This window comes from Bactrocera oleae, chromosome 6 (genome assembly GCF_042242935.1).
Source record: "Bactrocera oleae isolate idBacOlea1 chromosome 6, idBacOlea1, whole genome shotgun sequence".
NCBI classification, from domain to species: Eukaryota; Metazoa; Arthropoda; class Insecta; order Diptera; family Tephritidae; genus Bactrocera; species Bactrocera oleae.
The window spans coordinates 11,126,494-11,152,730 of record NC_091540.1 but is presented as its reverse complement, the minus strand read 5'-3'; the positions used below and the strand labels follow the sequence as shown (position 1 = coordinate 11,152,730).

General features: G+C 38.6%; 4 protein-coding genes across 5 annotated transcripts; 1 reads left to right on the top strand and 3 right to left on the bottom strand.

The window, feature by feature from the left end:
* Positions 1–28: 28 nt before the first annotated feature.
* Sap130 (Sin3A-associated protein 130) lies at positions 29–8,160 on the bottom strand. 2 transcript variants are annotated; one of them, XM_014241523.3, is made up of 10 exons: positions 7,991–8,160; positions 7,635–7,849; positions 5,213–6,490; positions 4,489–5,139; positions 2,051–3,837; positions 1,778–1,974; positions 1,325–1,706; positions 1,086–1,256; positions 919–1,023; positions 29–813 (listed from the first exon to the last, which is right to left on the bottom strand). In XM_014241523.3, exons 2-10 carry the CDS (start codon positions 7,810–7,812, stop codon positions 664–666), a joined length of 4,899 nt encoding a protein of 1,632 aa, XP_014096998.2. In that variant the 5' UTR covers positions 7,813–7,849; positions 7,991–8,160; the 3' UTR covers positions 29–663. The 2 variants fall into 2 exon arrangements, with proteins under 2 accessions (XP_014096998.2, XP_014097001.2); XM_014241526.3 differs by having other exon boundaries at positions 5,213–6,103; positions 7,991–8,159.
* Positions 8,161–8,697: 537 nt separating this feature from the next.
* Positions 8,698–9,820, bottom strand: Sf3a2 (splicing factor 3a subunit 2). The gene is made up of 2 exons (XM_014246254.3): positions 9,607–9,820; positions 8,698–9,550 (listed from the first exon to the last, which is right to left on the bottom strand). The coding sequence occupies exons 1-2, from the start codon at positions 9,704–9,706 to the stop codon at positions 8,847–8,849; spliced, it is 804 nt and encodes a 267-aa protein (XP_014101729.1). The 5' UTR covers positions 9,707–9,820; the 3' UTR covers positions 8,698–8,846.
* A 276-nt stretch (positions 9,821–10,096) lies between these two features.
* LOC106622372 (streptococcal hemagglutinin) lies at positions 10,097–22,781 on the top strand. The gene is made up of 12 exons (XM_014241522.3): positions 10,097–11,219; positions 12,264–18,298; positions 18,360–18,706; positions 18,793–18,865; positions 18,938–19,430; positions 19,504–19,561; positions 19,837–20,069; positions 20,132–20,643; positions 20,706–20,862; positions 20,934–21,137; positions 21,207–21,556; positions 21,620–22,781. The coding sequence occupies exons 1-12, from the start codon at positions 10,463–10,465 to the stop codon at positions 21,806–21,808; spliced, it is 9,408 nt and encodes a 3,135-aa protein (XP_014096997.3). The 5' UTR covers positions 10,097–10,462; the 3' UTR covers positions 21,809–22,781.
* LOC106622369 (thioredoxin domain-containing protein 3 homolog) lies at positions 22,679–25,702 on the bottom strand. Its single transcript, XM_036360886.2, has 7 exons — positions 25,415–25,702; positions 25,208–25,311; positions 25,076–25,147; positions 24,291–24,924; positions 23,613–24,231; positions 23,285–23,489; positions 22,679–23,218 (listed from the first exon to the last, which is right to left on the bottom strand). Exons 1-7 carry the CDS (start codon positions 25,503–25,505, stop codon positions 22,820–22,822), a joined length of 2,124 nt encoding a protein of 707 aa, XP_036216779.2. The 5' UTR covers positions 25,506–25,702; the 3' UTR covers positions 22,679–22,819.
* Between the last annotated feature and the right edge of the window lie 535 nt (positions 25,703–26,237).

The window sequence follows — 26,237 nt, the reverse complement described above, 5'->3', positions numbered from 1 at the left end:
AAATGCGCCCTCAAAGGATAGGCAAAAATTAAATTAATTAAAATTGTAACATTTATTTAACTCTATAAACTTTCCAACTTAATTTATGGGGGCCTTTTCGGTTTATTATTTTTAAAACGACATATATATATATATAAATATTTTTTGTTATCTACAATTAGCTGTAAGTTTTTATTTCCAGATTGCTTTCGTAGGCCGCAGAGATTATTTATTAATTACAGGCGATAAGCTTATTGACTAATTTACAATTTTCTTTATTAAAAACCTAGTAACTTAAATAATTTTTTGTGCAAATTCTAGGTTTGTATAACAGAACATAAAGTTTAAGGCATTAATACAAAAGCATACTTTTTAGCCTTTTACGAAAGTTGGTTGCAAAATGGTAAACACGCAGACAGAGTATCTTACATACATATTTATGTACAATAAGCTTTCTTTGTACAAACGCTTGATTTGCAATCTTTCATTAAAAAAAAATGATAATAATTAAATAATGCGGTTGTATATATATATATGTACATTTATAAAGATCGTACAGCAGTTGTTTTATGTATAACTTAATGATTATTATATTGCTTTATAAACTAAGATTTCTTAAATTTATGTTTAAATAACGTTAAGTTTTTTACAAATGCTAATGCCGCTTTAAATATAATATAATATTTAAAATTTTTCACGCTTTTTAAAATTACGCTTTGATGCGCAACGTTGCAATATGTCCGATATGTGCGATTTATGTTCGAAAATTTTCATCATCTGACTTTGTGCATCATGAATGCCGTCTACAATAATTTTGCTGCGCTGTATGTTGCCCTGTTAGAGGAAGGAAGTAGAGGTAACAAGCAATAAGTTTCATTATATTCAAATCATATATTAACAATATTAAAAAGTTAAATAAATGTGCGATAAATGTGGTACCTTCAACAATTCGTTAATGCGCTCGGTTTCGGGATTTTTTTCATGTGTCTCCATTTGTTTCAACATATTATTGAGTTGATCAAGTCCATTCGATTCGTTCTCACACTGAAAGAAAATTAAGTAGCATGTGAAATAAACCAACGCGATGTTAACATTATCTCACGTACCAAGTCTTCCATTTGCGAGCTCAAATGGTGGATTTTCCAGCCATTAAGTTTGCCCATAACATTCGTCTGATTGGCCAAATCAATAACTGTGGGCCGGCGTTCTTCGCGCGGTTTAACATCTGTGTAACGCTGAAAATGATTGTTGGCCGTCTTCCAGTTTTGCTTATAAGTCTGTATGATAAGCGAAAAGAGAACATTTAAATATTTTGATATACTTGACAAAATTGACTTCAACTTACATGCAGCAGCGAGAAGTTACGCGGTCGTCGTAATGTAAACTCTGTTGGTTTGGCGTTCTCCTTATTGCCTGTGGTGGGCGGCAGATTGTTATTTTTATGGTTGCCGCTGCTATTATGCACAACATTGGCATTGCTCGCGTTGGTATTAGCGCTACTGCCATCATATTGGTGTGATGCCGCACTGCCAGCAGCGCCAGGCGCCATTGAGCCGTGTACTGGTGCTAACAACATGCCGCCGTTGCCAGTCGCAGTCGACAACTCATAATGACTATTGTTGCCGCTATTATTACTATTACTCATATTGCTGGCGGCAACCCCAGTTGCTGTTGGTGGTGGGAGAGTAAGTGAACTTTGACTATGACTCGAAAGTTGACTGTCATTGCTGTTGGATGAAGAAAGAATGAGAGAGAAATAATTATGATTTGTATTTTATGTTATGCTTCACATTCTTACGTTGAACGTCTGTTTCGCTTGCGCGTCGAACATTCAACGGGCCCACCATTGAGACGAGCAGTACTTGTTGCCAACGGTACATGCAATTGCGGATGATGATCCAGCGAGGAAGTGCGTGAGCTGCTCGGTGTGACAGATATACCGCTCAACAGTACGTTATGTGGTACGTTGACATTTCCATGGTGATTTGCGTACATCTGTAAGAAACATTTTTACGAAAATTTGTTAAAATTAATGCAAATTTTAGCTAATACTTGGAAACAGCAGGCTTACCTCATTGATAGGATTAAAATGTGTGGCTTCGTTTGGCGCTTGTGTAATATGATTTATCATCAACATATTACCATCTTGCATTTGTTGCTCTACGCCCGGTGATGAATTTGCCGATACCGTTGTTGAGCCATCTGATGAAGCAGGAGACTCGCCACGCGCCACACGCTGGCCGCCAATGGCACCACTAGACACTGCGGCCTGCGCACGATCCTTCTTAGCCAATGCCTCCGTTGTCAGTGTGGATGAGGTCGTCGTTTGTGCCGAACCCATTGAGGATGCTGCTGATGATGCCACAGACGTGATGCTGAATGCGCTGCCCACCGAAGAGGCGGCTGGCGAACCCGTTACATTGGTTAGAACGGAGACACCGCTAACATTTCCACTACTATTGCCCATGGAGAGTAATGTAGGTGCAAGATTTTTTGCAGCGCGTATAGGAGAGCCATCTGCATCACGCTTTCGTAGAAAATTGGAAACTACAGTTGAACCTGCACCACCACCTGTCACTTTAATCGACGTTTGCAGCGGTATTACTACATGCTGACCCTGCGCTCCAGTTAATGTTGCCGTGGTTGAGCTATTGCCAACGTGGTGGCCGGCGGAAGCTACTGAAGCTGGTATAATAAGCTGTTGTCCACTGGTAACACCACCGTGTTGCAACAATTGTTGCGTTGCTTGCGACACGGAAATCGAATCAGCCGATATTGTATTGGAGGAACTGGCATTGGCGACACCCTGAGGAGCTGCAGGCAATTGTGCGCTAAAACGCAGCGGCACAGCCTGAATTTGGGAGCCTGCCGCACTGGAAACCGGTATTTGTAATTGACCGATGGAACGTCCTCCTGTTGATGGCACCACAGTAAATGTGGCCGTTGAATTTCCAGCGTGCGAAGCTGCAGATGCAGCGAAGGGTAATGATGAAATTGCCAAATTGGAGGCGGACACCGCATTCACCAATTGATTTTGCGTTATTGGCAAAGTGCTGCTTGTTGCTGTGGTGGTTGTGAGCGATAGGACACCAGTGGACACTTGTACTGAACTAGCAGGCACAGATTCATAATAAATAGTGCCGCCTGGTGGCAAAAACGCACCAGCTGAGGTGGGTATACTGCCGCCACTACCAACACCACCACCACCACCTGCTGCAGTGAGCACTGTAGTATTGTTGCTTGAAGTTGACGAAGCCGCATGTAAATTTGTGGCATGCGTGCGCTGCGCTGTGTTCGCTTGATGTATGTAAACGCTTGATGGTCCGGCGCTGCTTGTTATAATACTTGCGCCACTTGAAACGCTGTTGTTATCCAAATTGCTTGTATTAGATGCACTCATCACTTTTCCCACGGTTATAGCGCCAGCATTCTTCAGTGGTGTTATGGTGCCTGTTAGAATATTACTACCGCGTGTCGTTATGGCTAATGGCAGAACTGTGGTGCCACCACCGGCGCCTGATGAAACAATGTTCTGTGTGGTTAACAGTTGGCCAGCTGCTGCTGCTGCCTGCGAAACGTTCACAAGTTGTGCTGTAGATAGATTTGTAACGCCACCGCAACTTGAAGTGGGCGTAGTTGAAGATAAAGCAGGTGAACAGTTGCCGCCACTAGCGCCACCGCTATTATTACCGCCTAACGTTGATTGTATACTCGTTGTTACGTTCTGTTGTGGCGGTAAATTGACGCCTATTTGCGTAGCATTGCCTCCGCCGGCCGTGGGTAACTTACCCAAACCGAATGGTGTTATGGTCAGTGAAGGTTTAGCAGTCATCGAGACCGGTTGCCGTAGACCAGATACTATTTAGAAAAACATTCAAAACAAATGGTGTGATAAGAGTGCTATATTGCTATTTATGCTCAGTTTACTTAAAATAATAAACACTGCTTTGTTTTTGTAGTTATTGATATAAGTAAATATATTGAATTTGTTGCGATAAAAGTGCGAATAACATTCACATCAGCTTAACTTAAAGCAAATACAATATAACACTTTTGCTGATTCAATGACTTTCATGTGATTGTAATAGTAATAGTTCGTTATATATTAGCTGGATGGATGTCTGAAATCCTTACACTGTCATTTTAGACGATATATAAATATTATTTCAATAAATTTACTGTAAACAAGAAAAAAAAGTTAACTTCGGTTGCATCGAAGCTAGAATACCCTTCACAAAAAAAGTTTTCCATACAAATACTTGATTTTGATCGTTCAGTTTGTATGGCATTTATATGCTTACTGGTCCAATCTGAACAATTGTTTCGAAGATTGAAATGTCAAATTTCATGAAGATATCTGGTCAAATAAATGTTTTTAACACAAAGACTGAATTTTGACCAAACAGTGATTTTGGCAGCTATTAGTTATAATGGACCGAACTAAACAATTTCTTCGGAGTTTGTACTATTGTCTCAAATAATAATATTTTTTTTTACCAACACACTTACCGAGTTTCCCAGTTCCTGATGTATTGACAATGATGGGCTGGAACATGACATTACCCGAAATGCGACCCGTTGAGCCAATTATAGGCTGTGTAGAACTTCCCGGCTGTTGTTGCAACTGAATTATGCGAGTGGTAGGTAAATTCGATGTCGGTATGACGTTGTTGCCAACACCTGTAGTTACGCCACTCATAGTTGTATTGCGTGGCGAATTGCTAGCAGTTGTATTGCCCGACCCCACCACAGAATTAATACCGCTACCGACCACACCACCACTACCGACCGGTTGAATTGTAGAGGTTATATTTGGTGCACGTATACTTATGCTAGTCGTGTTCAACTTGGCGGCGGAGAAAGATTTCGGTATCGGTATTGGGCGTATTTGTCGTGATGTTGTTCCGGCCACGGAAGTACCTGCGCCAGAGAGCTGTGTAGCAACAGCAAGTCGCTGGCCAGCTGCTAGTGTCGGATTGAACTGTTGCGTTTGCTGCGTGTGGGGTTGTGACGTTGCCGCTACATTTGATGAATAAACTAATGTGGCTTGATGTTGGCGTGGTGGCAAAACAGTAGCTAATGTAGCAACGTACGTTTGCTGTTGCTGTGACTGTGACTGACTATGTGCCACTCCAGATGATGGCACTGCTTGTATCGTAGCTATTTAAAAATAATTAAAACAATTTTGTTAGGCAAAAAAAAAAAACATGTAAAGCATTTTTTTCAAACTTACATTGTGCACCTTGACCTTGCTGTGTTTGCGTTTGACCGCCGCCAGCTGTCTGTACAACTGTGGGTGGCGTGCTTGCAAGCACTGTACCGCTAACCGATGTTCCAAGGCCACCGCTAATACCAGTGTTGCTGTAGGCACCACTAGTTGTGGTCATGCCTTGCGCAGTGATTATTCGTTTTTGTGTTGGCTGTGGTATGGTTCTTATAAGTTGCACTTGTCCACCCGTATTAGTTTGCATCCAAGTCGTACTAGTTGCCGGAGAAATTACTGACGTAGCTGGCGATGATGTATTACGATTGACGGTTGTGGCAGTACCCCGCACAAAGCCACCTGCTGCTGTTAGCCCCGTAACTGTTGCACCAGCACCCATTGATCCGGAACCCGGTCCTGTACGTATTGGTGTTACAAGCCTTTGTCCCGAACCCACAGCTGTCATTTGTGTGGCTGTTACACCCGCTCGCGGCAAATATGTTGTTTGCGTGACCGGCCTCGTTACAGTTATAGATGTATTAGACACTGTGCGAGAAGTAACGCCCGTAACCCCCGCTGGTATAGCTGTAATTTGCGTACGACCAACACCTGTGGCACCTTCGAATTGTTTGATCGGTATAATATTGGTGGGCATGACAACACGCACCTGTGTCGATTGTCCGCCACCGCCGATAGTACGTATAGCTGAAGACGATTGTGCTACATTGAGGGCAATAGGTGTTCCGCCAATGGATGTCGCTATAGCTCCACCAGCTGTAGTCATTTTAATACCTCCAGCTGTTGAAACACTGCTGGTCATTATAGTGCTAACGCCACTCACGACGTTACTACCAATTTGTAGGTTGCTACCGCCAGTAGCGCCAGTATTCACCATATTGCCATGTGAAATTTTTGCTGAAACTGGATTAAAAGAAAAAGGATGGATTTGTGCTGTTTTAATAAACTGCAGGGGTGTTTGATGAGTATGGCTTTGACTGTAAGCATGGGTTTGATTGTGTGAATGGGAATGAATATCACTTGTAGGTAAGTGTGCAGTGTGTACGGGTGAATGGATGGGAGGAGTTTGTAAATTATTTGAACATGATTTTGTTGTATAGGGATTGGGTAGTATAGGAAGATTGTGCGTTTGTTGTTGGTGTCTTGCAATTGAAGTTGTTGTAGTCGTAATAGTTGATGTCATTGGTGATTGGATAGCGGACACTGTTGAATGCACTGGTGCCTGATGTTGTTCAATTTGCTGAATGAGGTTAGGTTGTATGAAATGGGTTTTTATGTTTTTTTGTGCTTCTGTGAAAGAATTATACAAGCAAAACAAAGATAACAAGTTGTAGAATTTTGCGTGAAAATTTTTACAATACAACTAATCACATGGAACACTATTTTTGACATTTTAACTCGAATATCGAATGTTACGAAATTGTTAAAATTAATATGTTAAAAATTTCCTATTTTTAATGTAAACAAGAAACACGTTTACTTCGGTTGGCCCGAAACTACCGTACCCTTCACATATACAAAAGATTTCATACAAGAACTTAATTTTGACCGGTCAGTTTCTTTGCCAGCTATATGCTACAGTGGTCCAATCTGAACAATTTTTTCTGGGCTATCACAACAAATAAAAAAGTTTTCCATACAATGACAACATTGTGATTGTTCAATTTGTATGGTAACTAAATGCTGTATTGGTTGAGATCGGCGGTTCCGACAAATGAGCACCTTTATAAGGAGAAAAGGACGCGTGCAAAATTACAAATCGATATCGCAAAAAACTGAACGACTAGTACAGACAGACTGACATAGCTACGGTTTTTATATGGTCTGCGATGTTTCCTTTTGGGTGTTATAAATTTCGTGGCAATTTTAATAAACCTTGTTTAGGGTATAATTATAATTAATACATAAATGGTATGAATGGTATAATACCAATAATAAAATTTTATGTTACAAGTTTTAAATAAATTCTAGAAACAGTATTAAATTTCATATTGATTATTAATTAATAACAAGGATTTGATTTTAGTTTTTTTAGTTCTACAATAACAACAATTTCTTTTAAGGTATAAATATTGTTATGTTCCATTATGAAATTCTATATATTTTTATATGACAACCCAAATTAATATGGGATTTTTCAAGCCACGACACACTGCAACGATAACACAAATTGGAATGGAGAGGAACTACGGGAAAGGGTTTTGGTACAGAAAGCGAGTACACAAGCAAATAATAGACAATAGCAAACGCACACACAAAATATACTATAAAAACTGCGATAAATGAAGGCAATCACAGTATTTCATATATATGCATATAGAGCTAAGAGTACATATTATAACCAAACATGTGTAAATTTGTGTCAAATATGTATATTTATGGCGCTAATCTTACACGCTAATATAAAATTTTTAAACTTCTTGTATGCACTCACCTCCTGTTGTTGGCTGCGTTGATCCCATACCAGCCAAATTGGTGCTTATGGTTCCATTTGAATTTCCACCTCCAGGTCCCCCACCACTTCCAACACCACCACCACCCCCTACACTGCTACCTCCGGGTCCAGGTGCGCCACCACCACCAGTTCCACCACTCGCATCCACCGAACTCATTTTATTTAAAAACGCAGTATATTTATTGATAAAAATGCTAAAACAAATTTTTTGTACTTAAAATATCAATCGCACACACAATACGTTTATCTAAATTCGTACAATACAGGTAGGTACATATATTTTTACGACTATCACTTTAAAATCACCTCGCGGTGGTTTATAAACTCCTACCAACCTTGCTTTTATTTAAACGTCTCAGCAAATGTTAGTTTAACACTATATTTGTTGAATTTTATAATTATCACTGATTACTGAAATCTTAATTGGAAAATTTTAGCTTTTCCCTCGTCTACATACGGTCACTTTTCTATGTGTGTAGTTTGAAAATGTCTGCCGTATACTGAAACGAAACATACAAAGAGGAACGAGTGGTATAAGTGAAATTTGCCAAATGGTGCTACCGGATGGAAGAAGCATGAATTTATATTTATCATTTCCTAACGTTTCGCGTTGAAAGAAAAACGTTAAATCTAAGGAAAAGAAAAAGATCAAAAGATGTTAATAAAACCTATCATAATATATGTTGTTGTGATTGTGAGAAAGCTACCATACCATACTTTTTAACAATAGCAACCTTAATTCACAGTAAATAGTTTTCATTCGATGCATTCGTATCAAAATATTTTGAAATTAAATGACAAAAGAAAGAATTAAATTTACTTTTTCCTAATTTAGAGTCTAAGCTACTACTGGTACTAAATTTTTAAAAGATTTTAGTGTAAGGCTGAGCTGAATATTTCTCGCTAGGATGTAAGTTTTAACATTTTGTTCCAAAAGTTCAAGTTAAACAACTAGAAGAAGTGAGCTATAACTTGGGCATTGTATAAGCTTAGATTTATACAATGAACTTGGGCAACCGGTAATAGAAAGATCTCATACAAATACTGTATTTTGTTCTTTTTTAATAAAAAATGTTGACGTTTCATTTATTTGACATTTTTATTAAACGTAGCTTAATGATTTAAATGAAATTTTTACAACTTCCGCAGCAGTTAACCGTTACCACTGCTGACGGGAGTTGTCTCCTCGTCTCACATGGGTGGTGGCGGTACAGGTAATACACCCATTGGAGGTGGTGGTGGTACCCCATTGAACATATGGTGAGGGCGCGGCGGTCCCGGCATCGGGAAACCACCCGCGGGGCCAAGACCGCGATGCATTTGCGGTGGAGGAGGTGGTATAATTTTTGGTTCGAATTTAAAGGAGAATTGTAGAAAAAATTGCTTTGTGTCACGATTCCAATGTGTCCAAAATTTACCCTCGGTTTTTTCCACTTCTCGAGATGGCACCTTAAAAGCAATCGTTTCATATGGCTCTGCAGCGAATAACAAATATTGCCATTTACGATCTGGAGGTTCTATTTTTTGTTCATAAGCTGACATGAAGCGATGACGTGGTATGATTCCTTCAGTGATCTCAGGATAATCAATTTGGAATAGTAAAGATTGCTGACCATTACTAGGATCACGTTGTTTAGTCACGCGGTAGCCTGGACGACCAATTTTAACAAATTTTTTTGGTTCAACTCGAGGTTTCTCCGGTGCAAGCATGGACGGCGCCTCCTTAGCTTCTTTTGCTGCTCGCCGTGCCAAGTTTTCTTGATGTTTCTTTCCTTGCGTATGTGCCAAATAACTTCCTTCATTATTGTGAAGTGTTAGACAAAGTTTACATTCATATGAACCCAAATGATTCTTCATAAAATATGGATCCTTATTCAGGTCAATTGTTTCCAAAGCTTTATAAGAAAAATAAGTATATAAGTAATCAACAAAAGCATAGTGGATAACATACCAAGCTGTCGTAGTCGCTCTTTGCGGTCACGGTTTGTTTCCGACCAAGAAGCAACTCCACCGCTGCCGGTTTTGCCACCGGCTCTATTTTGAAAATCCATTTTCTAGGCTGGTGCACAGTAATAAAAATACTTCTATATTTTATTAAAAAGTAATAACATTAATTTAATGTGTCTCGTTTGTGTAGTTTGACATTTTACAATATGTCGAAAATAGTGATGAAAATGTCATTGAATGTTTCGTTCCATTCTTTATGACAGTTCAACGGCAATGCCGGACTGATTTACTCAAGTTAGGTAGTAAAAATGTTTAACCATTGAAATCAATCGAATAATACAAAATAAATATTGGTGAGCTAGTAGCTAAATGTACAAATATACTATTCTGCATTTTTGATTTCTTTGTTTACTGAGACTAGTTCATTGTATATACAACAAATTTTTAAATATTTTCTGGAAACAAAATTTATGTATGCACCCTGTGTTATGGCCCATGCTTAAACATTTTCGCCGTAATTTGTGACATTAGCCAGAATTTCTCAATAGACAGCAGACAACGAGGTGCGCGATAAAACCTTTAAAAGTTAATTAATTAAGATGTTAAATATCGTCTTGTGCATACTGAATTAAATACAAAATTGTTAAACGGATCTAATTTATTGATGTGTTTAATTTTTATAGTTTAAGAGGAACGTGCATTTCATTAATTTCTATTCTCGTGTTTTCCTCGAAACCTAGATGAAATATTACTACAAGTGAAGTGGTCAAAAACGCGTATTTGTTTGATGCATGAAGCTGATGTAATATATATGTATAATGAAAAAATAAAAGTTGAAAAAAGTGGTTTAATAGTTAAATATGAGTGATAGTGAGTCGCTAAAAAGTAATGCAACAACAAATTTAGCTGTTGCAGTGAGCAGTGTGATTACTATGGATAGCCAAGCAGCAACAAATTCTAAGCAGACTGCTGATAGTACCACTGAATATGTTAGCACCAAAAATGATCAATTATCCGTCATGTCAACAACAAATGATGATGAAAGGGCAATAAATTCTGTGAGCGAAAGTCAAGCTCAAAAGCCTAATACCGTTAAGGAATTGAGTCAGACCCATGATTCTACTTCCTTAATGGATTCAACAGTCTCTAACCAAAGTCAAAATTCTAACAGTAGCAAACGTGTCATACGCAAAATTATGGTAATTGATCCAAAAAAATTGCAACAGGCTGGTTTAGATCGCAAATTGGCCGAAGCAATAGGAAGACACAAGCTAAAGGTATTGGCCAAGGAACAGAAGAAACGTGTACAAGATTGGGATTCGCATAAGTTGCAACGAAATGAGGCATCCGAACCAGCTAATAAACCAATGCAAACCGAAGTTTCGTCATTAACGGCAACGTCTGCACAAGCTGCCGTTCCAGCAACTGTAACTACAACATGCACTGCAACAAGCACATCAACGCCAAATACAACTAATGCAACACCACAAATATTTTCTCCAATAAAACCACTGGAATCATTTAAAAATTGTCTATTAGTACCATCTGCATCGGAAAAATTGGTTACTCAAAAAATCAATGTGACGCCTATTAATAAAACAATTACGGCTACCACGGGTAAGTGAGGTCTTCATAATACATATCAAAAGCCAACATGCCACAAAAAATTGTTGAGTCCTTAAAACTAATAAATTTAGTATTTAGATTTAAAATCTATAGTATGTCAAACATTTAGCCACAATATATTTCATGCTTGCTTGGTTGAGTAGTTAGTGTTGTTGTTCGTGAAATTGTAGGTCGCAAGTTCGAGGCGTGGTTGCGTTTCAGCTTTACCGTAGTAGTTACCTACACATTTTTTATTCGTTTTTTATATATCATCATATAGGTTTTATGACGGAAAATTGTGTAAGAAAGTGCAAAGTGCGTTTGCTTACTTTCTGAACAGCTGTGCCAGTGACGAATTTATGAAATTACTGTCACCGTCGCAGCATTCACAAAAAATATTGTTTTATTGCTACAACAATAAAAAAAACACTTTTTCCATTTGTTTTTAATAAATTGTCATTAAAAATGATAAACATTTTGAATAAACCTTAAAATAACAAATAGTATTTAGGTTTTAAATAACTATCTATAAATGTATGTGTAGATTTAACCATGTTGCCACAGTAAGTACATGACATTGATATATTTTATGTTTAAAATGAACAAATAAAATGTAAACATTTTTTTTTATTAATTCACTTTCAAAATAATTGCTACAAATGAAGCATTCGGTCCAAAACTTTGGCATGCTTTGCTGGCTTAGGTATGAAATGTGGGAGTGAAAATAACAGCGACGGTGTTAGGGGTCATAGTTCGAATCCTGTTTATGGGTAGTTAAATATTAAAGATGTGGTTTATATTTTCTATAATATTTTTATTCGCTAAAATAGCAGTAAATGTGAAATTAAATAAAGCGAGTTAAAAATGTATGTGTATATATGTATCAGATTAGACTATTATTACAAAATGTAAATAATTCGTACATATATACAAAAATGTGTATTGATTTCCTAAACTACATATATTATATTTGCAAATAACGCTAATACAAAAATTAGTAAATAAACTGAAACTATACTTGAGTGTCTTTAAATAAGCCCAAATAATATTTTACAGCTTCCAAGTCGCCTAACGTTGAACGGAAAGTTTTTGTCACACCAAAGATAACCATAACGCGTCCCGGCGAAGAACCTCATACAGTACGAATAGTACCCGAGCACCGCTTAGAGAATGTGAAATATATATTGCAATGTAAGATTTTGAAACGGCAACAGTTGGCAGCTGTACAGGCTCCGCAATCACCACAATCGCCACAAATTGCAAGCATATCACCATCACAACATACGCCAACAACAACAGAAATGTCCTGGATTGAGCCTAAAGTAGAAATGGAAGAGTTTATAAACATACCCAAAGACCAACAACCGAAAAAACCATCACCAGCTAAAACTCGCCAAGATGTAGCACGTGTACTCGATTTTAGTGCAGATACTGCTACTGCAAGTGCAACAACTGTGTCGACTCCCAACGCCAATGAGCATAAAGTAGAAAAGGTCATCACTAATAGTTCAGTACACATAAGAAATTACACTTTAAATGCACGCAAAGAGTCGCCCACAAAGGAGGAAACTGTTGGTACACGTGCTGTTGATGTTGCACGTTTGGTTGCGCGCATTAATAATGTAACAATGCGTAAAAACCCTGTACAAACTCCAGACAAGCCACTTAATACAATGGAAATACCTAAAGCCACTATACGTTGCAAGAAACTACCGGTACAGAACAACCATAAAAACGTGTCTAATAGAGATAATGCAAATATCACAAAACAATTGCAAGAACCAAGAGAGAAAGCCAAAGCTTTGCCGTTAGTAATAGACAAAAATATAGGTCCAACCAACGAAGAAAAAATAGTAAAAACAGTCAATAAAGATCCATTAGAGCAGCCAACACAAGCGTTGAACGATAAAGCCACTACTGATGACGCGCTTGACAACCAAAACAGTGACCAGTCACAATTTAACAATTTTCCGTTATTTTCTCCATTAAAAAAACCATTTCCTGTCGTTACACACTCGCAAGATTTACCTCTACCAAAAATTTCCACATTCAAAACACCGTTTCCTACAACGTTGATTAAAGTAGGTCAAATGGGTCCGGCCCAGGGCGATACCACAGAACCAACAAGCGATAATTTCTTAAAAAATACATATTTCGTAACACCTGCTGTTTCCATACCTGTAACACAAACTCCCAAAAGTCTGATTGTATTGGAGAATAAAGTTTTATCACAAGATGAAAAGATTGATCTAACGGCATTAGGCTTTGGTACACCGAAAATAAAGTCAACTACAGGCGTAACAATGGAAGCAAATGAAACTAAAGCTACTACACGCATTGCGCAGAAAGCGGCACAAATTTCTCAAACGCAAATCGTGTCCATCACGCCTTCACCCGTTAAAAATGTGTTGCCACAGAAAGGCGCTAAACTCAACAATCGCACGATTGTATCGATGGATAAACTGAAGTTGTCTTCGGATAAGATAGCTGAGCTTGTTAAGGCGATACAATTAAAAAACGCAAATTCATCGAAGCACTTTCTTGTCGTTCGTAAAGCTGAAAATGTGGTTAAGCCAAGTGAAAACGTGCGAGTGTTGAGTAAAAGCAACATAAATGATGCTAGTAGCTCCCAAACATGTCCAACGGTGACACAACCAGCAGAAAATTCAGCAAGCGTAGACTTGCCAGTGCTTTGCAATAACACAATTTCAATAGAAAAACCAACCGTAACTCCAAAAACTCCAATCCCAAACATTCCCGTGTCACAGTTATCAGAAATTTATAAAAGCAATGCACAGCAAGTGCTTTCAACTCCTACAGATAAAGATTTTGTAACTACAACTGCAGCAGTTTCCGCACCTACTATTTACCAGGCGCCTAAAAATGTTGTAGTTTCACAATTCAAAAATCCTTTGCCACCAAATCCACAGAAATTAATCGGCTCAAATCAAAATCCACACAATAAATCTGCTGTTTGTGTGCTGGACAGTGGCGATGAATCAGACTCGCCGATATCAGCTGTTGACTTCATTGCTTCGTTGGCAGCTGAAAACCCTATAACTGAGGATATGAAACTCGAACTCTCACCGGAAGAGCTCAATTTGAATGCTTCATTCGCAATGAATTTTTCACCTCTTCGCATTCCATATAGGGATAGAACAGAGAGCTTAAAGGGTGAACTAATTGAGCAGGATGTATTCGAAGATTGTAATGTGCCAAATGCTGAAACATTGTCCGAGTTATTTGAACCCGAAATGGCTTCCGATGACGTGCAAATCGGTAAAATCATAACTATCAGTGAAGAGAATATTCTCAACGCTGTCGCTGCCTCAACCAAATTAGATATCAATAATGAACAAACAAATATCGGCACACAAGAAGTATTTAAACTTACGAAGAGTACTGAACGCCTCGACACTATGCAAGAGGAATCACAAGTGAATAATTTGGAAAATGTTAATAATCTCGACATTGTCCAAACTGATAGCTTAACTGAATCGACAGTTGGTCCAATTATAGTTAAAAATCTTGAAATTGAAGCAATAGATAACTCTGCAGATATTGGAGAAATCAATAAAACTCTTGGCGCTGAAGTTCCAGATACCAGTCAAATTCAAATATTACCCACCGAGGGTGAAGCGTTGGTCCAAAACAGCACGACGGTAGAGGAAGGTGCTATTGACGCTGACAAAACTGATTTGTGCAAAATATCGGAGGAACCGGCTACTGCCAACACAGCAGAGACTAGTCAAACAACAGCAGCAATACCGGATGTTATAAATGTGGGTGACAAAAATACCGAAACCGTCGAAGTCAATGCAAATGTTAGCCTAATAAAAGTGGATAAAGTGCTCAGTCCACAAAAGCCCAACGCTTTGACTGCAAGTGAAGAAGAGCTAAAGGAAACAACTAACACAGAAATAGTCGCAAAAAATACTAAAAACGAAACCGAATCTCCAGTCATGACAGCAGAAAGCTCCATATTGACTGGGGAGCCTACCAGTCACTTGAATAATGACAAGATTGTTGTCTCCGGTGAAAATGTGACGCCTGCTGGTGGAGAAAATTCAAAAGCTGTGCCAAGACGATTACCACGCTTTAAGAAAGGCAAAATCAATTTAGTGCAACGTAAGAAGACAACGTCAAGTGCATCGGTAAAGAAACAGGAAACAAAATCGCTATCTGAAAATAGCAACGAAGCAACTTCAGATCAAGATCTAAATGAGAAAAAAACTACTATAGAAGAGACGGCTGTGACATCTAAGTTGTGCCGACAGACAGATGAAGGGGTAGAAAAGACTAATGAAGATAAAAAACTAAATGAGCAAGAAGCTGCGATAGCACAGATCGCTGCCACATCTAATTTTGCTAGGGAAGGGAAAAGGAAATCAGAGACATTATCGCACAATTTGACTGCAAAGGTTGAAGTAAATAAAAGTGTAATTACCGAACATGTGCTAGTTACCGAGTGTACTAACGGGTTATCTACACCGGAAAGTGAGCGCGCAACTAATGAAGTTGTCGTGTCAGAAATTGCTGTGCCACATACAACAACTGCTAACGAATCGCCATTAAAATCAGACGAACTAAAGCGCAAAACTGAGATAATAACCAATAGTTCGGTTATTCGGCATTCACCTAAAATACTTAAGCGAAAATCCGTTGGTTCTGATACCAAATCCCATATATTATGCGATGTACCAATTGAACAAGCTTCTTCTACTACTAATCTTCTGCTGAGTGTTGTAAAGGCTCCAACAGCGGAAACTAAATTAACGCCGGCGAAAAATCCATTTAAGAAGACTAAAATAGAAGCGGATGCTGATCAACAAACCAAAAAAGGCATACAGAATCTTTTGACTAAATTTAATAAAGAGCCCAATTCCAGCGAGGCTGAAAAACTTAGCTCTGATAACACAATCGTAAAACAGCGGGAAATAGTGGAGGCAGGAGGTAACTTAGAGAAAAATCACACTCAAGCGAAGCTACAGAAAAGTTGTGCGCAAAAGACTGATCAACTTAGCAACACTTCAGAAAAGAAGCCGCAACCCAATACAGCGAATTTTGAAGTCTCAACAAATTCCGCAATAACTGAGGCAGAAGAACTTCAAGAAACTTCAAAAACCTGTGATATTTTACATGTGATAACCGAAGAAAAGCTAATGGAACAAAATTTCGATGAAAAGGTGGCGAAAGCAAACACTCCATCAACTGAAGATGCTGAAAAGCCTGGAAAAATAAAAATTGATTTTCTCGGATTCAATCATAATTCTCCAAGTACACATAATATTGAAAGTAATCTGAAACAAATACTCACAATAACCACCAGTGCTGAAAAAACAAAAACACGTGAAGTAGACCACAGCACTGCGGAGCGTGAGAGTCCACACGTTGCGCTAAGCGATAGCTCGGTAAAAAGCTCAATGACTACTGGTAAGACTACGACGAGAAAGTCAAACATTGTATCAAGGCGAAAGCCAACGAATCGACGTAGTGTGCCCTTAAAGAAGCGTTGGGGAGTTTTACATGAATCAGATGATGACATAAATATAACCGATGACACATCGCCGGCGGACGATGACGAAGAAGAAGATGATGAACCTAGCTCTCAAGCACCAAGTCAATCTAAAGAGTCGGACAAAAATATGAACAAAATTAAAACTCATACAAGTGATAGCGAGAAAGGGAAAACCATGGACAGGGAAGAAGAGAAGGAAAGCTCAATAAAAGGTGGAATAGTACTGCCTACCGATGTAACAGACACAAGGATTTCTGACAGCAAGAAACGTAATAGATTTTCCGAAGATAGTATAGATACCGTAGCACATGCAACTGACGCTGATACTGTAGCTGAGAAAACTAATCCTAAAGCTTTACAAGCACCAAGTAAGAAAGTACGCTTTGATGCAAAACTTGAAAATATATCTGCATCGAATTCTACTCAAAGCATCGCTGAACTAACTGTGAAGCCACCAGCAAATGTCTCGAAATCGGCATCAACCTTGGAAGACACTGCTGTAAATGAAGTCACAAATGATAAGAATGAAGGAGGTACTTCTGAGAATATAGTCGAAAGGAAAGCAGTGGATAGTGAAGAATCTTGCGCGCTTGAAAGGCGTTCAAAAACACTTGACGTGAAGGAACCAGTTATCAACGAAGCTGGAAACGTAGCTGTGCAACCCAAGTCAGGAAAAAAGCGAGGCAGGAAACCAAAAATTAATGCTGTCACTGCAACAACGTTAAGCGTGCTAACTGAAAGTGAACCTGCCGAATCGATGGACAAGACAGTCGATTGTTCAATGAATGAGTGTGTGAAAACGGAGATTAATGAAAGTAGAAAACTTGCTGTGGAAAAGGTGAAAGATGCTGATTTGAGTACATTCGCACCACAAGAGTTTGCAACGTCAACACCATTGGCGCAAACAGCACCGGAAGTCGGCAACACAAAACGCGGAAGAAAGCGCAAATTGCCAGTTGAAACTGTTGCAGAAGATAAGAATGAAACAGTGAACGATGAGGAAAGTACGCCAGTAGTGCGTAAAAAGCGTGGACGAAAACCAAAGTCAGCGCTTCTAAATGAAACCGAAGTTATGATTTATAACGATGTTTCGGAAGCGGAGAAAGCTGTTGACATAACGCAAGAAAGTTGCCAGCAAGATTTAAACGCGACGCTACTAAATTCGAGTATAAACATAACTGAAATTATGAATGCGAGCCAAGCAAAAACTGAGTTTGAGACACCTATAAAAATACCAAAAAAACGTGGACGGAAGCCGAAAGCGCTCTTGGCCACGCCTGACAGCTCAGCGCAGTGCGCATCGCCCAAACCAAACGAAAAACAGCAAGGTAGAAGAGCAAAAGTGATAGATCTAGAAACACGCGGCAATTTTAATGAACGTCTATTGTTGATAACGAATCGTTCGCAACTCGATACCGACGAAGTGCTCACTGCACTCACTGTAACGAAAACTGCGAAAAAAACTTTGATACAATGTGGACTATGCTTGCAACAAATGCAACGCGATACCTGGGTGAAACATTTGGCCACGCATTATGGTGTTGGCTGGATAGTGGGTGAAATGACGCCAATTGTGAGTACAAAAAAGTGTTAATATATATGAATTTTAATTGAGTGTAAAACAAATTTTGCAGAATGTGACGATCCGCAATGAAGTGCTGAAGGTCATGACAGCTTTTCTGAAAGCAAACGTTGGCAAATATCCGCTGACCTGTCGCATGTGTCAACGCACCTATCGCTCAGCTTTGGGCACGCTGCTACACATAGAAATCTGCGGTGCTACGGACACGCGCACACCCTGTGATTACTGTAAAAAAGAATACTCGAAATTTAGCGTTGTAAGTCATATGCGTTCGTGTAGCAAACGTTTAGGGGACGAAGAGCTTAACGAGACTGCAACAGAGGCTAAAGCAGGCGCAGATGAGAACAAAGAAGCCGTTTTGAACAATGTGGGACGTTTGAAACGAGCTTCGGTGCAAAAGTAAGTTATGTTATGTAAAGATTTATAAGCTTTATACTCATTCGCTATATTTATTAATTATCATATTTCACATGTAATTCTTAAAGGGCGGAAAAAATGCTGAAAGCTCTCAAAGACTCACAAAGTACTGGAATATTTTGCACCAAAGATGCCAAAAACGTGAGTAGTCCACGCTGTATATATTTGCAATGTGGTTGTTTCTAAACTTTGCAGTTAATCTTTGATTTGTAGCACGTTGAGTTTGTTGAAGCTGAAAAAATTATGGAAACGGTCGCGAAAAATCTAGAAACAACGGGCTCAGCTGAATGTCCAGCACAAGGTTGTAAATTCACAGCAAAGGATTTAGGCGCCATAAAAGAACATTTTGCAAGCTGTGACTTAAAGGAAACCGTTTCGAAAGGTGTTTATATCTGTAAGCTCTGTGCGAAAACGACGAAATTCTATCGTTGCACGAAATATGTGATAAAACATATTTTACAACAGCATAAGAGTATAGAAGTCGATCAAGATTTCGAGGGCGATAATTCGGATTGCGGAATTAAAACTGATGATGAATCGAGCGGTGAAGATGATGATGTGTCTTCTGGTGTGGATTCGGATGAAGAGAATAATGCTAATAATAATGAGAGTGATAGTTCCTCCGGGGAGGCAGCAGTGCGAAAGAAAAAGACTGTTAAGAAGAAGACAACAACTGCTTGGTCAAATTCAATAAGCGCGGACAGACGTAAGTGTGGTTAATTTGATCTTGAAATAAAGTGAATGAATTAATGTTTTTTTCTTTTTTTTAAACCATACAGTGCATCCACCGAGGGAACCGGATTATAGTGGCACTGCTCGACTCTTGTGGAAAGAATTGTAAGTTCTTATATACTCGTTTTTATACCCTGAACGGGATATATTAGGTTTGCCACGAAGTTTGTAACACCCAGTAGGAAACGTCAAAGACCCTATAAAATATATACATAAATGATCAGCATGATGAGCTGAGTTGATTTATATCGAAATCAAGTTCTTGCTAAAAACCGTTGTATATGTGAAGGGTATTATAGCTACGCTGCAACCGAAGTTAACGTTTTTTCTTGTTATTTTATAACTTCTTAAATATTATCCATTATATTATATATTTACAGTGTTACGCAAAATTATAGCACAGCGCCGTTATTTAGTGACGTCAACGTTAAGTACACGATTTGCGCACGCAGCGAGTATGAGAATTATATACCGGCTACGGCAACTTCCATGAAGTTCAATTACAATTCCGACTTAAAACTTTGCAAATCGGCACCGCATACAAGTTTTGGCAAAGGAGAGAACGATTTGAAATGGTCGCAGTTGCAACGTTTAGAGACGACCTCGGTGAAGAGTAAGTAGTAAATAAAATATTTTATTGCTATCGCAATCATTAAAAAATATGTAACACTGCAGATGAACAATTCACTTTTCTGGGCGAAGCTATAAAAACTGTGACCTGGTTGCCGTTACCTACGGACATTAAGGAGCAATATCTGCTCATTAGCACACGACGTGCATATACGCGTTTCAAGGGTCCGAAAATAGGCAACACATTACTTTGGCTGTACAAAGTCACATCAGCAGACACGTCGAAGTCATGCGACTTACAGCTACAATACGCCATTAATATAACCGATGCGCCTGTGCATTGCTTGGCATTTTTACCTAGCGGTGGTTATGATGCGCATGCCAATCGTCTAGGTTTGTTGGCTGTGGGCACAGCAAAAAATACCATTAAGGTTTATGCGTTGCCTTTGTGTGTTGAAAATGAGCGGCTAAGTGAAGAAACAGCTGAGACTCACTTAGAAAATTTTACAACGCTGCAATTGGAGCCAGTTTGGTTGCTGGCAATAGATCTCTCCAAAAAAGACTTGAGCCAACATCCGTTTGTTGACACACAATGCACGGCGCTGTGTTGGTCCGAGGTAAGCAAATGCAATTCACAACTAAGTTCAGTTATTTTAAATTATTTTCTTTAAAAATTTAGTTTGCTGAGCATATGCATATATTTGCGGGCTTCGCAAACGGTTGTGTCGCTTATTGGGATGTTAGCAGCGTTAGCAATATAAATCGTTTCATTATCGATGGCCTGCCGCATTATGTGCCACTCAATTTCTTTTACACGCGCGAGAAGAATGTTCGAGGTAATTTGTGCTGCTATAAAAATAAAAATAAAAAATTTGCAAAAAACTTAGCATTATTTCAACGCTTTCAGCCATGGCGTTGCATTATGACAGCTCAGGCGTGCGTGTGATTGCCGTGATTGTGGCCAGACGCTTGTTGATTTTGTACGATCTATACCACTTCAGTCGTCCGTTCATTTTAAAGGAGGAAATCACAAAAAATGAGGGTACCGACTTGGAATGGTCGCCCATCTGGCAATCGCTAGCGATCTCAATGGGCGATTCATTGCCCAACAGTGAGTATACATATATATTGCAGAAAATGCATATAAACATTATTATTTATATATAATATCTACACATAGATGGTCGCTGCGTATTTGCTGTAAATCCGTCGAATATTGTTTTCAAAAATGAGACAATCGACAAAATGAACGCTGGCGTCAATAAAATTCATTACAACCCCTTACAGAATGTACTCGTCAATGCCACCGATAATGGTGATGTGGTGCTCTTGGATTTACGCGAGATGCATTTAAAAGAAATACTGCGCGATTCGATGCGTAGTTCTCAAGCAGTGGGCATAATGGATATGAAATGCTTAAACGGTACGGATATACCGAAATTCGATGCAAAATCTACGACAGCGGATTGGAGTTTCATCGAAGAGAATTGCAATGAGAAATATGGACTAGTATTCGGTCCAGTAACGAGGGTGTGTATTTTAAATATAGGCGCATACACATTTCAGTATATTATAACGCTTTTCTATTTTTAGATTGATAAAAGTCTCAAAGCGCAATATCTCAGCGAGCAACGTCGTGTGCCTGTAAATTTAACAACTTGTACGCGTATAAATACTATACAGTGTAATATCAATAATCACGGCAAACACTTGGTGGCTGCTGGCTACGAAAATGGATTTCTACGCATATTCCACATGGATCGCAAATCTTTTTTCTACTAAACAGTAAATGGTTTTCTCATAAGTGTAATCCCGAATTTATGTATATGGTAAATGCTAATGCATATAAATAAGCTAATGAACGCCGTGTTGTAGTGCACGCAAAAAGAGTTGCGTTTTCCACGACAATCGTGTTTACGTAACCGTAATGGATACATATTTTTAGCCGATAAAGAACGCAAAACTCAGCAGTATGCCTCATAAATATTTGTGTAATGTTTTTGAATGCTACACAACGTAAAGAAATTGGATATGCTGCATGCACCGAAATTTTTTTTCCTATAACGTTCTCCCCTCGGCAGACGTTGGCGAATCGCCGAACGGTTTTCACTTCATGCTATCAAATGGTATTCGGCGCATTTATTTAAAATGGCAGCACTGGCAGCTGCACTTTAGCCATTTATTTGGCAGCGTGCTAAGCGTTAATTATGCATATACCGTTATGTAGCTAAATAATGTGGTATTTAGTAACTTATATATAAATTTACATATTAACATTAGCAGTGCAGCATCACGCGGGTTGTAGATAGTTTTTTGAATAATATGCAGTAACTATAAACCCTATATATACATATATATTATATATATGAGATGTATTTATCTATGTAATATATTGTTCACATAAATTAAATTATATTTGTTGAATTTAAAGTCAATAATCCTGTTACACTTTAATTTTTTAGTTATTTTTAAAAACTTCCTGTGGTAACGTGATCCCTTGAATTATTGAATTGAAAAGTTCTATGTATTTGGTTACAAATTAATCATAATTTATTTTTATTTTAAAATATTTCTAAATACATTGCTAAGCTAAGATTATTTATCTATGTTATATGCTTTTGCTTGAATTACTAAAGTGTATTTAATGCTGAAAATAAGGAATATATATAGATGTTTTATACAAACTAATACACACTTACGAATATATAAATATTGTTTGAAATAAATTCCAAAAAATTATCAATACAAAATAAAATACTGATTTTATTTTTTTTTGTTCCTTTTTTGTGGGTTTTATTCGGCAGGCGGCGCTTCTTCTAGCGGTGCCTCTGCCGGCGCTTCCGTGTGTGCCTCTGATTCTGCTGGTAGTTCAGACTGCGCTACTTCACCGCCGCCACCAACATCAGTGTGCTCTGCAGTTGGTGCAGTTTCCTCAGCTGTTGTTGCTGGTGCTGCTTCGCCATCTGCTGGCGCAGCAATGCTGCCTTCACGTGGCGCTTCATCAACCTCTCCAGCTGCTGGTGGCGGTGGTTCGCCATCCGTTGGTAGCGCTTCGCCTAATTGTGTTTCTGTTACAACTACCTCTTCCCCTTCAGGTGCAGTTGTTGGTCGACTTTCACCGCTTTCTTCAGTACTAGTTGCAGGCGCTTGCTCCGCGTTTTCATTCTTGACGTTATGTAGTGATGAACGCTTCTGCAAGGCGTATATGATAAAATCTAATGTAATAGGCAACACATAGAATTTTTGCTAGCTTTTTACCTTCTTCTTCTTCGGTTTTACAAATTGATTTTCGGCCATTTCGAGTGCCTCTTGTTCGGCTGTTTTGTAACTCTCTGGGAAGAATTTAAGCGCCTCCTCATGTCCAATCACAGCGTCCGGACTAACATAGCTCGGTCCATATGTGGCCAACGAAAGCATTGTATGTGATGTTTGCTTGTTAACCTTGAATACAATTTTGTCCGTGCTGTGGAATGTAGAAAAATAAAAGTTACCGCACTGCGAGCTGGTGAATTGCACTCAAAACGCGTATACAGTGAGTTTCACATACGCTGGCTAAAATGCATGTTGGTACGCTTGCATTACTTACGGATTTTGTGGCAAATCGGAATATTTCGTTGCTGAATTCGCGATCAGCTTAGCATCTACAGCTTCGTCGCTTGTAAAGAAGCCATAACGCGGCACATCGTCCTTCAGTCGCTCCATTACGCTTATCAAATCGCGTTTCTTATACGCGTCAAAAGCCATAATGATATGTGGCGGCTCTGGCGCTGGGTCGGGCGGTAGGAAACCGGATGTTTGTTGACGGAAGAATACGTAAATGAGTGCCGCATGCGTGCGCGCATTACCCGCTACCCAAATTGGTGGTATGCGTATGATTTTCTTACGATATCGTTTTTTAACAATAATTTCGACCTCTGGCTCAGGTTCGGCTTCGTCTTCCGCTTCTTCGCCGTCATCTAAATCGAAATCGAGATCAAATGGCTCCATTTGTAGATCTGGCATTTCGGGGCCTTCGCCAGCTTCTCCTCCTTCACCACCTTCATCACCTTCACTGCCCTCTTCGCCTTCCTCTTCTTCACCTTCAACGGGCTCGGCTGCTGCTGCAACTGCAGGCGTTGGTAATTCTTCTTTTTTCAAATGCGCTTTTTTGGACGCAGGTGGTGGCTCCGGTTCCGGTTCTGGTTCTTCTTCCCATTCTTCACCCTCTGCGAAAGTAGTACAAGCAAAAATAAGAAAAACCTTATGACACTGTAATATTATTAACCTTGTAATTCAATTTCAATTGTCAAATCCATCGGTACTATAATTGGTGGATGCACAATATCCTCTTCAGTAAGATCGTCCACTTCATGGCGTTCCTTTGTCAATTCATGCGCATATTTGTTCAATACCTCTGGTATGGGTCGACGATCATCTTCTGGCATTTTCCAAAAGCACATCATCAAATCCTTTTGATCTAATTGCTCAAGCACATCTTCGGACAAGGGATTGGGACAGGCATAGTTCACCACATCGAAATCGGCACGACTCACATTGATAACGCGTCGATCTTTACACTGTAATTTCATGTTTTCGGCCGGCTCGAGCAGCTTCTTGTACATATCGCGATTAACTTGCGGCCCAAAAACAGTCACACCCATATCGGGTATGTTCTCGATTATTGTGTCTGTCATCATATTCAAATAATCATGTCGTTTTTTCTTCTTCGCCGCCTTCTCCTTATTTATCGCCTCTGTTTGCGTATCCAATTTTATTTTGCGACGCCGCTCCTCCTCCGGCTGTAGCTCGGTAATATCATAGAACGTGCGTGGCTTATTTAGCAATTCGAGTTCTTGAGCTATCAGTTTCATGAGCTTCGGTGTGTTAGAGCCGAATAACAGATTTGTGGCTTTGCCTTTCTGTAAAGTGGACAAAAATGATACGGTAATATTATCTGCATGAAAGTGAGTAACGGTATTAAAGCCTAGCATAACTGCATTACTTCTATTGCTCCGGCTAACATGGTTATTTCTATCTAAATTTTTTATGAACTGAATTTTTTACACTTACAGTAACGAACATCCATGTTGGTTCGCTTTTCTTGCAGAAACGCTTCAAGTAAGAGATCGTATCCGCTTTGCACTTAAAAAAAAAGAAACGAAAAATTTACTGTAAATTACTTAGTGGAAATTTCCAACTTACAATAGCGAGTTGTAAATTATCGCCGCCGATTTCCAATTTTATTTTACGCAAACTGCCAACCATGCCCAAACACGGCCCACACCATTCTGAGTAGATATCCAACACTACATCAGCGAAAAAAAGTAAGCGTAAAAAATATAATGAAATATAAAATAATGAAAATAATTGAAAGTGAACATTTTTTATTATGCACGAGGCACTGCATACCCAATAAGCCGGGTCGCTCGAGCAACTTCTCAAAATCCTCGTCAGTTTGTATGTCGGCCTGCAATTGTTGCACTCCACCCTTCTTAGCCATTTCGCTGCGTTATCACACCATTTAGTAGTTTTATGTTTGTGTTTATATTTTATAAACGAATTTTTTTTTCACAAAAAATTTGCAAAGAAATGTTTTGCCAATGTGCAATTTTATAATTTGTTTATTAATTTATTGTTTTTAATTTTTTTGCGTGAAATTTTGCACGATCTGGTCCAACAAATTTTGAATTTTTACAGAATATTTTTTTTTAGTTTTTCTCCAATAAAATATTTAAATTGTCAGTTTCCATTCTCTACTTTCAAATAATATTTTTGAGTTTTTGTTTTGCTCTCACAAAGAATTTATTTATTTATCTGAGATACCGTATCTTTTAATTTGTAATTGTGACTTTGTACTTTATAACAAATATTGTGTGGCCATTATTATCGATTAAACATTTCTGGTTGCTAAAACAACAAGTATTTTTTTGGTGTTGGAAAACATTCTTGTATTTTTTTGTTTGAAAAAATAACGGTTGCCTAACAATAACTGGCATTTGTTCAATCTTTCCAAAGTTTTACAAGTATTGTATGCATCACAATCGATTTGAGTTTATCTTTGTATCTTTCTATGTATACTAGATTAATTTTTTGCTTGATAATTATTTTAAATTTAATTGAAATTATAAACCAATTGCATTTTATTTTAATTGCAAATTTTTTAAGTTATAATTTTTATATAAAAATAAAAGGATTACTAATAATTTCCTCAAACCGTATTCGAACCTGTGCT

What these genes read in the sequence shown, in the direction of transcription:
- LOC106622369 (XM_036360886.2), bottom strand. Translation starts at nt 25,505, where the DNA reads ATGGCTAAGAAGGGTGGAGTGCAACAATTGCAGGCCGACATACAAACT. An exon ending in ATAATTTACAACTCGCTATT is followed by an intron (nt 25,148 to 25,207) that starts GTAAGTTGGAAA and finishes TTTTTTTTTAAG; the next exon opens with TGCAAAGCGGATACGATCTC. An exon ending in TAAAACCGAAGAAGAAGAAG is followed by an intron (nt 23,219 to 23,284) that starts GTAAAAAGCTAG and finishes TACGCCTTGCAG; the next exon opens with AAGCGTTCATCACTACATAA.
- LOC106622372 (XM_014241522.3), top strand. Translation starts at nt 10,463, where the DNA reads ATGAGTGATAGTGAGTCGCTAAAAAGTAATGCAACAACAAATTTAGCT. An exon ending in GCACCAAAGATGCCAAAAAC is followed by an intron (nt 18,866 to 18,937) that starts GTGAGTAGTCCA and finishes TTTGATTTGTAG; the next exon opens with CACGTTGAGTTTGTTGAAGC. An exon ending in CGGCGCTGTGTTGGTCCGAG is followed by an intron (nt 20,644 to 20,705) that starts GTAAGCAAATGC and finishes TTAAAAATTTAG; the next exon opens with TTTGCTGAGCATATGCATAT.
- Sf3a2 (XM_014246254.3), bottom strand. Translation starts at nt 9,706, where the DNA reads ATGGATTTTCAAAATAGAGCCGGTGGCAAAACCGGCAGCGGTGGAGTT. An exon ending in AGAGCGACTACGACAGCTTG is followed by an intron (nt 9,551 to 9,606) that starts GTATGTTATCCA and finishes TTTCTTATAAAG; the next exon opens with CTTTGGAAACAATTGACCTG.
- Sap130 (XM_014241523.3), bottom strand. Translation starts at nt 7,812, where the DNA reads ATGAGTTCGGTGGATGCGAGTGGTGGAACTGGTGGTGGTGGCGCACCT. An exon ending in AAGCGAAACAGACGTTCAAC is followed by an intron (nt 1,707 to 1,777) that starts GTAAGAATGTGA and finishes TTCATCCAACAG; the next exon opens with CAATGACAGTCAACTTTCGA. An exon ending in GCATTAACGAATTGTTGAAG is followed by an intron (nt 814 to 918) that starts GTACCACATTTA and finishes TTCCTCTAACAG; the next exon opens with GGCAACATACAGCGCAGCAA.